This window comes from Callospermophilus lateralis, chromosome 6 (assembly GCF_048772815.1).
Source record: "Callospermophilus lateralis isolate mCalLat2 chromosome 6, mCalLat2.hap1, whole genome shotgun sequence".
Lineage (NCBI taxonomy): Eukaryota > Metazoa > Chordata > Mammalia > Rodentia > Sciuridae > Callospermophilus > Callospermophilus lateralis.
The window spans coordinates 24,644,356-24,657,041 of record NC_135310.1 but is presented as its reverse complement, the minus strand read 5'-3'; the positions used below and the strand labels follow the sequence as shown (position 1 = coordinate 24,657,041).

At 31.5% G+C, this 12,686-nt stretch overlaps 2 protein-coding genes across 2 annotated transcripts in view; one reads left to right on the top strand and one right to left on the bottom strand.

Annotated features, from left to right (window-relative positions):
• Positions 1-12,292, top strand: part of Pex3 (peroxisomal biogenesis factor 3) — a 35,863-nt gene extending 23,571 nt beyond the window's left edge. The window contains exons 10-12 of the mRNA XM_076858180.2: positions 3,117-3,239; positions 7,136-7,232; positions 12,086-12,292. Coding sequence (XP_076714295.2) covers positions 3,117-3,239; positions 7,136-7,232; positions 12,086-12,169 — 304 coding nt within the window. The 3' untranslated portion in view covers positions 12,170-12,292. The remainder of the gene's footprint in view (positions 1-3,116; positions 3,240-7,135; positions 7,233-12,085) is intronic.
• Fuca2 (alpha-L-fucosidase 2) overlaps positions 1-12,686 on the bottom strand; it is a 37,462-nt gene that overhangs the window by 3,049 nt on the left and 21,727 nt on the right. The window contains exon 7 of the mRNA XM_076858179.2: positions 9,590-9,676. Coding sequence (XP_076714294.2) covers positions 9,614-9,676 — 63 coding nt within the window. The 3' untranslated portion in view covers positions 9,590-9,613. The remainder of the gene's footprint in view (positions 1-9,589; positions 9,677-12,686) is intronic.

Sequence of the window (12,686 nt, the reverse complement as noted above, 5' to 3'; positions counted from 1 at the left end):
TTTGCATCCCTGTAGTATGCTGTTTCTAAGACCTTTGGGTATAAACCGAGGAGTGGGGTAGCTGGGTCAAATGGCAGTTCCATTCCAAGTTTTCCAAGGAATCTCCATACTGCTTTCCAAATTGGCTTCACTAATTTGCAGTCCCACCAGCAATGTATGAGTGTGCCTTTTTCTCCACATCCTCACCAACAACACCTATTGTTGTTTGTATTCTTAATAGCTGCCATTCTGACTGGAGTGAGATGAAATCTTAGAGTAGTTTTGATTTGCCTTTCTCTAATTGCTAAAGAGATGTTGAACATTTTTTCATATGTTTGTTGATTGATTGTGTATACTCTGCCGAGAAGTGTCTGTTCAGTTCCTTGTCCCATTTATTGATTGGGTTAGTTTGGTTTTTTGGTGTTAAGGTTTTTGAGTGCTTTCTGTATCCTAGAGATTAGTGCTCTATCTGATGTGCTTGTGGTAAAGATTTGTTCCCAGTTAATAGGCTCTGTATTCACTTCACTGATTGTTCTTTTGCTGAGAAGAAGCTTTTTAGTTTGAATCCATCCCGTTTATTGATTCTTGGTTTTAATTCTTGTGCTACAGGAGTCTTATTAAGAAAGCTGGGGCCTATTTTTTCTTCCATTAGGCACAAAGTCTCTGATTTAATTCCTAGGTCCTTGATCCACTTTGAGTTGAGTTTTGTGCATGGTGAGAGACAGAAGTTTAATTTCATCTTGTTACATGTAGATTTCTAGTTTTCCCAGCACCATTTGTTGAAGAGCCTATCTTTTTTCCAATGTACGTTTTTGGCATCTTTATCTAATATAGGATGACTTTAGTTATGTGGGTTAGACTCTTTGTCCTCTATTCTATACCATTGGTCTACAGGTCTATTTTGGTTTCAAGCATTTTTTTAATCACAGGTTCTAGTAGACTTTAACTCCATGAGATAAGAAAATTGGGTCTTTTTGCTCATCAGTGTATACTGTACTTTTAGAACAGTGCCTTGCATGTAATAGATACTCAATAAGTCTTTACTTAACTGACCTAAAGTGATAGGAGAGGGAGAAATTGGTGTAGGAAATTAGAGTACTTTTAAGAACAAAGAACCTCAAATAGAAAAAAAAAATGGGATTCAATACACTGTACAAGGTTGCTAATTACCATGATTTGATCGTTACAAACATTGTATACATTATTGAATTACATCACATCCATAAATATGTACAAATATGTGTCAGTAAAAATTTTTTTCTAAGGAATTGGTTTTAGGAGTCAGTGAGAGATAGCTAAGGATAGGCACAGAGGCATGTAAGTTGGTAGATATGGTAGGACAAATATGTGGAAGTTCTCATTGCTTATTCTGTGGAGTAGGAAGCAAGGTCATTTCTTTAAAAAAAGCTATTCTCATTTCTTTTATTGCCCAAATGAAAACAATCTAATCAGAAGAAAAATAAAAATTAATATTTTCGAGGACTTGTGCTCCAAACACTGTACTATACTCCTTTACCTTTCCTAAATCATTTAATGCATTCTGCTGTCATATATAAATTAAATAAATAAATAAATAATATTTTTTAAATATGGGAATTATGGAAAAAATGCAGGTAGGTTCAGTTTTCATTTCTTGAATTTTCGTCCCCTTAATCATTTTTTTCTTCTTTTAATCCTATCATATTCCCTTTGAGGGCAAGATTAAGTTTACTACCTGACCAAGCAATTCCACTCCTAGATATCTATTGAAGAGAATTGAAACATATGTGCACACAAAAACTTAAGAAATTTCATAATAGAATTATTTTAAATGGACAAAAAGTGGAAACAATCTAGGTGCCCATCAACTGATGAATGAATAAATAGAATGTGATATATTTATGCAATGGAATTCTACTTAGCAACAAAAAGGAACAAACTATTGATACATGGCACAACATAGATGAACCCTAAAAACATCATGCTGGCCAGGTGTGACATGACCATGCACACCAGTATAACCGTAATCTCAGCAACTCAGGAGGCTGAGGAAAGGGGACTTCAAATTCCACACTAGCTTCAACAACTTACCAAAACTCTTATTTTCAAAATAAAAAGTTAAAAGGGCTAGAGCTGTAGCTTCATAGTAAAATACCCTGGGTTTTGAGCCCCACTACTGCAAAAAATAAAAAAATAAGAAACCATCATGCTAAGTGAGAGAAGACAGACACAAAAGACCACAATTTCCTAAGACTCTGTTTCCATGAAATGTCCAGAAAACTACAGAGACAAAAAGTAAATTTATGGTTACCTGTGGCCTGGGTTGGGATGGGGTTGTCTGCAACTGGACAAAAAAGGTGAGAAAAATGATCTAAAATTGGATTGTAGTGATAGTTGTACAAATATGTAAATTTGTGAAAAATCAGTGACTTAGTACATTTAAAATGAGTGAAATTTATAGTATCAAAGTTCTAACACATTAAAGTTTTTTAAAAAGAGAAGAAATAGGAAAAATACATAGATATATATATACAAACACACTGATTTAAAAAGCGGTAGTTACTTCACTAGGCATTTTCTAACTTTGATAGTATCCTTGTATAGTATTTTTTATATCAGAGTTGGGTAAGGTATGAAATCCATGTAATTAAAGGAGCCTGAATTAGGATTGAAAAATACCTGGATATGAATTAGAGCTCCCCAGTTTACTAATTGCATTCCATTGAGGGAGTTTCTTCATTCTTCATGTATCTTGTTTTTCATCTATACATGATAATAATATTTTCTATCTCATTAAATTTGGATGTTGTAGTAAAGCAAACCAATAATCTGTGACTGTGGAAGGATTCAAAAGTTTCCTTGAGAGAAGTAATAAGAATATTGCTATTTTTTTAAACATTGTATAAAGTGCTGATTTATTTAAAAAAATCTAGTGAAATGAATGAATATTGTCATCATGTTGTGCTAAATAATAATATCATTTTATGCTTATTTTTTTAAAGATTGGTTCCTTGATAAATTTTTAATGTTTCTGGCCATAAAAACTAGATTGTAACTAGAAATGTTGGTGGCTTTCAAAGATAGCTACATAACTATTGAATTTGTTTCCTTTTCCATGGAGAATCTAAAAAGTAACATATACTTCTTATTTTATGTAGTCCAGATTTTAGTACAGTTTTGAATACCTGTTTAAATCGAGGTTTTAGTAGACTTCTAGACAACATGGCTGAGTTCTTTCGACCTACTGAACAGGACCTGCAACATAGCAACTCCATGAATAGGTAAGATGACATATGAAAATGGTATCATACAAATGAATGATCTTTAAAAATGGTGCTTTGAATACATTTATTTTTGTCCCAGATGAAATCTTAGAGAATAAATTTGAGTACCTCATTTTTAACATATTAAGCTTTTTGAACCAATGACTTCTTCATTAGTGGAAGTTCCTTCTAGATTCAATATTAGAACTTGCAGTTTTTCTAAAATTTTTTCTACTATATTGAAATATTTAAGCTGTGAAACTGCCTTTCTATAAACCAAATTCCAGTTATAGTTTTTTTTTAACTTTTTAAGACATAAAATGATAATGTACTTAAATTTAAATGTGTTCTCCAATATTATTCTGGTATTTTAAGCCATTGTTGGTTTACATAATTTAATACTTTTACTGGTCATTCTTGTTGTAGATTCTCATTTAATGAATTTTCTCCTTGTATTGTAATTATCTTATTACAACTATCTCTAAAAATTGAGATCATTATAATTCAAGGAGAAAATTCATTTTATGATAGGATTGGTATTATTTAGTTAGTTCAATGTTAGTAATGTTAATTATACCTGTTATTACATCGTGGATCCTTTATCAGCTCAAGATGAGCACTTTTGGTCTCATTTTAGCATCTACACTCTTCCAGGAGCTCTGTTTTTGCAGATGTTTATGTCACATTTAGAAATAAGGGTACCAAATCAATGATGACTATAAAGTGTCCCACTAAAATTTGAGGAAACAATAACTTATACGCAATATGTGCAGTTTCCAGTTTAATTTTTAAATATCTATACATGACAAGACATTGTTTACCCACTTCTATTAAACCCTTCTTTATTGTACAGAAAAGAATAATTTCCATTAACATTGAGCATTTGGAATACTTAGAACCATAAACTTTATTTCCTGAAACAATTTGAATATGATCCTCAAACCTTTTTTGGCAGTTCTTTTAAGTTACATTAAAAATATTTAGTTCAAGGCCAATCCTGTATTTGAAAATCAAGATACTCAGTTAATATTGGTAAAAAAAATACTATAGTTAGTAAAATTTGGGTATAATCTGAACTTAGCAAAGTATTAGTTATTTCCCAAGTGGTGGTAAAGAATGGTAATAGTTGTTTTAACATGAACAAAAGCTTTATCTTATACTAAAGAATTACAAAAATTAGACTGCAACATCATCAGCCCTTGATAGTCTTATCATTTTCTGAACACACAGAGTGCTTACTGTCTATACTTTCATGCACAACCTACATGCACCACTTTGAAGTTTTATTCCTCAGTTAAATTTTGAGTCTCCTCTCAAAAATAGAGATCATCTTATACCCTTTCATATCTCTGCATGTATATACTGGGACATCAGATATTTCCTATTTTTCTAGTTCATAAAATAACTAACTTTATAATCTATATGTAACACTTAGAAACATTTACATCATGCATACTTCATCACTATTAGTGAACATGTTGTGGAAATTCTAGTCATTATAGTAAATGAAGAAAAAAATAAAATTTTCAAATTGGCAAAGACAAAATGTATCATTATTTATGTATTATGTATTATGATTAATATTTCACATTTCTGGAGATAGTCAACTGAAAATGATGCAAACTAATAAAGGTTTTAGATACATAAAGTATATGCATAATGCTTTATATATTATGTATACATATATATTAATATATACAATGGATATTTAAAATGAAAAGCTTACCTATCACCAGTAGTAGCCCAATAGAAACTATAATGAATAAGATAGGACTAAAAGGAAAACTATAGATTTTCGAGGGATGAATATAGATATAAGAATTCTTAATAAAATATTAGCAAATGAAATCCAGAAATATATGGTGGCCAAAACCTTTTCTATTTGTTAGTGTGATGATAGATATTCTTCAGAACATATCTCATAGAATTCTTAAAGTAACATTAGGAAATAGGTGCTGGTATTTTTCTCATTTTCCAAGTGAGAAGACTGACACAAAAAAGTTAAATAACTTCAGGTCAAAAATCTAGGAAGTGGTGAAGACAGATGTTCAATAACTTCTGTTGAATATCAGAGCCCAGAATTTTAATTATTCTGCAACTAGGACTAAATAAGGTTTATTTTAAGAATGAAAAGAGGGTTAAAACATTAGTAAAGCTTTAACAATAAACTATAAAATTAATAGGACAAAAGAACATTATCACTGTTGCTGAAAAGGCATTTAATAAAGCCTTTTGAATAATCAATTATTGATAAAGCCTCTTATCATAAATAAAAAAGTATGTTTATAAAAATAAAAGAAGAGCTGGGGTGTGGCTCAGCAGTAGAGTGCTTTCCTCACACCTGTTAGGCCCTGGGTTTGATCATCAACACTACATAAAAATAAATAAATAAAATAAAGTTATTGTGCAACTACAACTAAAAAATAAATATTAAGAAAAGAAAATTTGAAATCAAGAGCAAATATATTTAATAGTGAAACACCAGAATGATTTTCATCACATTCAGAAACAATATAAAGATGGTCAGTATTGATATATTTACTCAGCATCATTCTTTTATTCTAACTAATGTAGTAAGGCTAAGACAAGACCATTTTTTTGAAGACAAAATTGAGGAAAGCCATTGATTTTTTTATATATTTATCCTGGAAATAGACAAATTACCAACTGTTGTTACTATTCTAACAAACTGTTAATTGACTCTTGATTTTCTAAGTTAAATTCGTGTAATCTTTTAAAATAATACAAGTTTTGGAAAGAGAGAGGAATGACTATTGTTATTTGAAGGTGACATGATTTTAAACTTAGAAAACAAAGAGAATTAACTAAAAATTATAAAATTATTCTCCTAGACTTAGTCAAAGTACTATACTAAAACCCTATTGGGGATTGGAGGATATTGCTTTGTTAATAGTAAGCCTGGACAAATGATAATACAGATGATCTGGAGAAACACTGGGCTGAGACTATTTAAGAAATTATTGAAAAAGTAGAGCAATGAATTTGCTTTTCCTGTAGAATACATAAAGTGTTAATTATTAAGATAATATGTTACACATAAAAGAATAGCTAAATTAGCAGAATACAATATAAATTCCAGACATAGGCCCTAGGTTCAATCCCCAGCATAAGGGGAAGGGTTGGGAGGAGAAGGGAGGAGAAAAGAAAAGAAGGGAATGTTTAGGATTATGGAGAGATCGGATATCAACAAGGATAATGCCCAGGTTTTCTACTTACACTGCCAGATAGATAATGATGTGGTTCAGAATAGGGGCAAAAAAACATTCAACTTTGAGAGTAATTAAAAGAAATACAGACTTATAACATTTTCACTTTTCATACATAGAAAGATAAAAGAAAAGGGTATCCAATGTGGAAATAAGGCCTGATGGAGCAAGCCTATTCATATACTGCTGAGGAAGCAGAGGGCATTTGGCAGTGTACACAATAAATCTTAAAAGCATTAATACTGTTTGACCATGTTTATATAGAATTATTTATGTTAAGAAAATCAAGTCAAATACTTAAATGACCCCAACTTTAAGAAGCTGATGATGAAAATTCTCATAGCTAGAGAATGGATTACCATGCAACCATTAAAAAAAAAATCAGACCAAAATTTTAGAACTTTTTAAAAGATAGAAAAATGCTCATAACAAAAAATTTAAAACAATACTTTCAAGTAGTTAAGAGTTTTGTGTTAAAAAAAAAAGCTATGTGTAAAAATTACCAGAAAAACTATCCATGAATTCAATTGGTTGTCATTTCCAGGTGGTAGAATTATGGTTGGACTTGATTTTTCTTTTAATATATTTCTGCATGTATTCTTCTATGAGTGAATGTTACTTTTTAATTAAAATGTTAAATGACTATGAGATGATTTCAGAAAATAATCACTGTGATGGATTTTTCAGTCTTTCTAGTGTCAGCCTGCCTTTAGCTAAGATAATTCCAATAGTAAATGGACAGATCCACTCAGTTTGCAGTGAAACTCCTAGTCATTTTGTTCAGGTAAGAACAAACTTGGGGATACTATTGAACACAAATTATATTCATGATATAATCATGTTTTCTAACATAAAATTGCATTATCCACTGTAATATACGTTCAAAATAACACAAAACCTGGAATCATGTGTAGAGTGTGGTGGAATGCCCCATGAGAGCAATAATGTATCACAGAACATTTATAAAGTTCCCCGTGTTATAGTCCAAATACCTGTTGGACTCCCTTTTAGACCAGATATATTCTAGGGGTCAGTTGAATTTATATAGCATTAATGGTTTGCATGAAGCTGTTCTTGTAAGAAAATTGAGCCTTGAGGCAAATCAGTGATCCAGTTGCTCAGGGTTTGAAGAAAACTAAAAGAAATTTCATGGAGAAGCATTTTAGTAATTAATGAAATACAACTGTTAATAGTACATCAGTCTGGTCACTAAAAGCTGTATAAACAATGAGTTATTTAAAATTTTCACTCATCAACCCACAGCTCTTTTTTCTTGGGAATGCAGTGAATAAAACTGTTGTTATTAAAAGGATAATCTCTATCTACATAATTATTTCTGAATCATTTGAAAATTTAGGAACTGAATTATAAGGAAAAAATTACTTACAGTAGGCCTCAGTTGCTAAACTGCTGCAGCAGTGTACAGAAAGAAGGCCTAAGGGTAAAGATGGCATCCTCATAATGTTATTTAGGAGGAGGGGTTCTGCTCTGGGAAAATTTATCTTCTTATTATTTTATCCATTACTATTTTAATTGTACAAATTTACCAGACACAGAATGATAATTTGATACATATACATATACATTACCAGAAAAACTATCCATAAATTCAATTATAGTTGTCATTTCCAGGTGGTAGAATTATGGTTGCATTTTGGATTTCAGATATTTTTTGGATTTTGGAATATTTGCATATACGAATTGTCTCAGACAATTTAGTCCATCTTCAGTGAAGTCTTGGGAAGGTGAAGAGCACCAAGGCTAAGAAATGTTATTTATTTTTTTCCCAGTAGAGTTATTAGCCTGTTCTTCACATGCCTATTTTCCTTTACTGTTCTCTTCAGTCTTCAGTGTCATCAGCTTTACCCAAAAGAGCATTAACATTTCAGAAGAAATAGTGAATAAGGCTGATCATATTTCACTGAATTTAAGCTTCACATGTATATCTGGGTGAGAAAAAAAATTGTGACTTTTAGCACTTAAAGCTTAACTTTTGGGCTGGGGATGTGGCTCAAGCGGTAGCGCACTCGCCTGGCATGCATGCGGCCCAGGTTCGATCCTCAGCACCACATACAAACAAAGGTGTTGTGTCCACCGAAAACTAAAAAATAAACATTAAAATTCTCTCTCTCTCTCTCTCTCTCTCTCTCTCTCTCTCTCTCTCTCTCTCTCTTTAAAAAAAAAAAAAAAAAAAGCTTAACTTTACCTTTCTCAACTTTCTGTTGAAGTCGTCTCTGGTGTTATCTGAAGGCCATTCATTTTGATCAATAAGTGGGAAATACAACCAAGTATAAACATTCTCATCAGCCTTAATACCTAAGTAATTTTATGTAGTACATTTTAATTCTGTATAATTAGCCAGGTGCAGTGGTGCACGCCTGAAATCCCAGCAGCTCGGGAGGCTGAGGCAAGAGGATCACAAGTTCAAAGTCAGCTTCATCAGCTTAGTGAGGCCCTAAGCAACTTAGTGAGACCCTGTCTCAAAACAAAAATATAAGGAAAGGCAGGGGATGTGGCTCAGTGATTAAGAACCCCTGCATTCAATCCCTGGAACCAAAAAATAAATTAATTCTGCATAATTAATATAATGAAAACAAAGGGTTCTAATCTAATAAGATTAATATTAGCATTTACTATCATTTTTCAGTGTGACTGGATATTGATTCTGTTTATATATTAGATCATTGATTTAAAAGGCTTCTATCTTGTTTTTTAAATTTCTGAGTTAAAATACCAAGTGATCTTCTTAACCAAAAATAATGTTTTAAGCTCTTTTATTTTTATTTATCTTCCATAAAGCATTTGCCTTGATTGGAATGCTAAGATACTTGAAATTAATCCTTCCAAATTACTGCTAGTAATTCAGTCACAAAGATGTATAGGAGATACTCTTGTGGGAATGCTGTAGGACCAGGGTTGGCAAACTCCATGAAGACCAGACACAGATCATTTCTTATCTGAAATGCTTGGGATCAGAGTGAGTATTTTGGATTTCGGATATTTTTTGGATTTGGGAATATTTGCATATACAAAATGAGATATCTTAAGGATGAGACCCAAGTCTAAGCACAAAATTCATTTATGTTTCAATACATCTTATAGCCTGAAGATAATTTTAAACAATATTTTTATTGCACCTACCTTTTGATAATCTGTCATGTGAAGTCATGACCTGTAGGCCATACTTTGCTGATCCTTGTGGTAAAAGATATTAGGATGGTAGTACAGCTGGGAAAGGTAGGAAATTGGACAAAATTGGAAAACAATTGAGAGAGCTAGTTTTTTCAATGCTATTTCAAATAACATAATGAGACAAATTATTTCAGATTGCTTCCAAATAACTTAAGAAAAGAACATTTGTAATCAGGGAGCAAAGAGAGACACTCCACTTGCCAGATACAAAATATATACCCCAAAAAATGTTCCTGATGACCCACCTCCTCCAGCCACACCCTCCCTTCCTTCAACCACTAGTTAATCCCATCAGGGGATTAATTCACTGATTGGGTTAAGGTTCTCATAACCCAATCATTTCTCCTCTGAACCTTATTGCATTGTCTCACAATGAGTCTTTGGGGGATACCTCATATCCAAACCAACCCTGTAGGGTAGAGCTTGGGTCAGCCATCTATAAACTTTGAGTCAAATCTGGCCAACCACCTGCTTTTGTTCTATTGGACAAACCTATGTCCTTTAGTTTATGTACTATTCGATATTGCTTTGCACTGCAATAATAAATATTTCTCAAACTTATTAATATACCTCTTCTAAGTTTAAAAAAAATCAGTCCACCAGTGTTGAAATTGTTTTAATATGTAAGTAAAAAAAACTATAAAACTCCTTAAGCTTAGACCTTTTCATAACTTAAAAACCAAAAGCCCGTTTTTTTTCATTAGATTAGATCTGAACTACAAAAAGCACACCTTACTAAACATAGCTGATGGCTACTAATTCGTTGTTCCAAAGTGAACATGGACCTATCTATTACCATTCATGTTTGTGGGCATTCAACCTGCTTCTTCTACACCTAACTTGCTGGGCACTCTTTTTTGTCTACTTTAACTATTCTGAAACCTTCATTTATATCCTATGAGCTACTAGTATATGATTTGGGCTTCATTAAAAGAATTTCTATCTCTATTCTTTTCTCATTACCTCTGTACTTTTAATTAATTCATAAGACTCAAAATACTACTACTTGGAGCCAATAAGAATGTAAGTATAAATACAAAAGCCCTAAATTCTAGGTTATACGTTTATCTTTCAGATGATCTAATTTATGAATTTTCTTTTAGAGTTCGTAGAAATTAAAACTTAAAATTTCCTCTCAAATTCTTGGGCCCTGAAAGCATGTCTATAAATCCTGGTTGAAAAAAAAAAACATTGATCTAAAACTGTTTTATTGAACATAGTTGAAACTGAATACATTGAGTTCTTTAGTGGGAGAATTTAACCATGAACCGATTGAGATCAGCACTTGCACTAAGTGCACTTAGGTTTTCTAGTACTCAAGAGAGACCACAAAGGCCAGGTTCACTTCCTATGTCTTTGACACTTTCAGAGGCTTTAAGCCTCTGTCATGTACCCCTTTTTAGAATCACATCTACAAATGAAGGCAGCAAAACTGCTGTTTAAAAAACTTTCATGCAAATTTTTTAAGGGTGACTAATTATAAATATACAGTTTTCAAAATACCTCTTAAAGTCAAACATTTTGTAGCAGTATTGCTGCTAAATAAAGCATTAAATAAATTAAATGTCAAGATGGGGAAGTCTAGTAACATAAGTAAAATATAAAAATGTCTGTGATTTTTATTGATGACAAATTTATATATCCTGTTTAATATTGTTGTGTTTTGAGGCCTGTGTTCATATTTGAAGGAAATTTTGGATTTTAGAGTTAAAGGTTAATAAAATATATATATATATATATTTATAAAATATATATATATATATATATATATATATATATATATATATGTAATTTTTTCCTTATCTTTATATTCACAAGCCCCTGGGGTTAAGAACCTTTTCTCTAACGTGTATATAGTTGGTTTGTATGTGTGTGTATATAAAATATGAGCCTGCTATGAGGTTGGAGTTGTGGCTCAGTGGTAGAGCTCTCGCCTGGCATGTGTGAGGCACTGGGTTTAATCCTCAGCACCACATAAATAAATCAAACTGTGTCCATCTACAACTGAAAAAAATATTTTTTAAAATATATGAGCCTACTAAATATACACATAGTGTGTGTTAGATCTTCTAGAAATATGCCTCAACCATGTTATGTCAGCTTCCAGCAAACAAACAGCAAACAGTAACTTCAGTCTTGTAACTTTATTATTGTATCATTTATTCATTTAAATTAACATACATTTAAATTTATATGAATATACATTTAAATTTATGTGAAGACTATTTGGGACTTTCTTTTGCTAAATAATACTTGAATACTTGTACACCATCTTTCATATAATAACTCAAACAATAAATATGTCCTAGGATTTATTATAAGAAAAAATATTCCTTTCTTAATGGTATATTTCTTAGAGCCAAATTCATTGTTTTATTGCAGAAATGAATTCAAAATTACCTATACTTTTTACAAATTGTAATGTTATATTGTCCTCTTTGCTAGGATCTGTTGATGATGGAACAAGTGAAAGACTTTGCTGCTAATGTGTACGAAGCTTTTAGTACCCCTCAGCAATTGGAGAAATGACTTTTCCTTCAAGAAAAACTACAGTGGGATTCAGTTACTTTTAAAAATACATGAATAAATCAACTATACATAGAGTGACAATTTGTTACAAAAATGCCTAATAAAAAAATATTCTTAATCAAAGTCTTCATTTCATAATGAAATAGATTTATTTGGCATCTTAATATATTTTTTTAAATTCATCAACAGACCAATTTTTGCAGGTATATCTAAATGTACACACAATGCAGATAAAAGAATTGTTCATAGTTTATTACATCAGGGATATTTGATCCAAACTGACTAAAACTAAGGTAATTACTTTTGTATAAACTATGAAGTGCTGTGTATTTTGGCATTAATACTGAGGAAAAATCTGTTCAGGAAATAAGCCTAAAATTTATGAAGTTTGGAAAATGTGCTGTTTAACTAATCATAAAATTCCTTGGACTCTGCAGTAACCAGGAGTAAAGTGGACTTTTCTCTAGTTACCCTTCAAAGGAATAAATTATTTGTTTCATATATTCTGGAGGGTTTT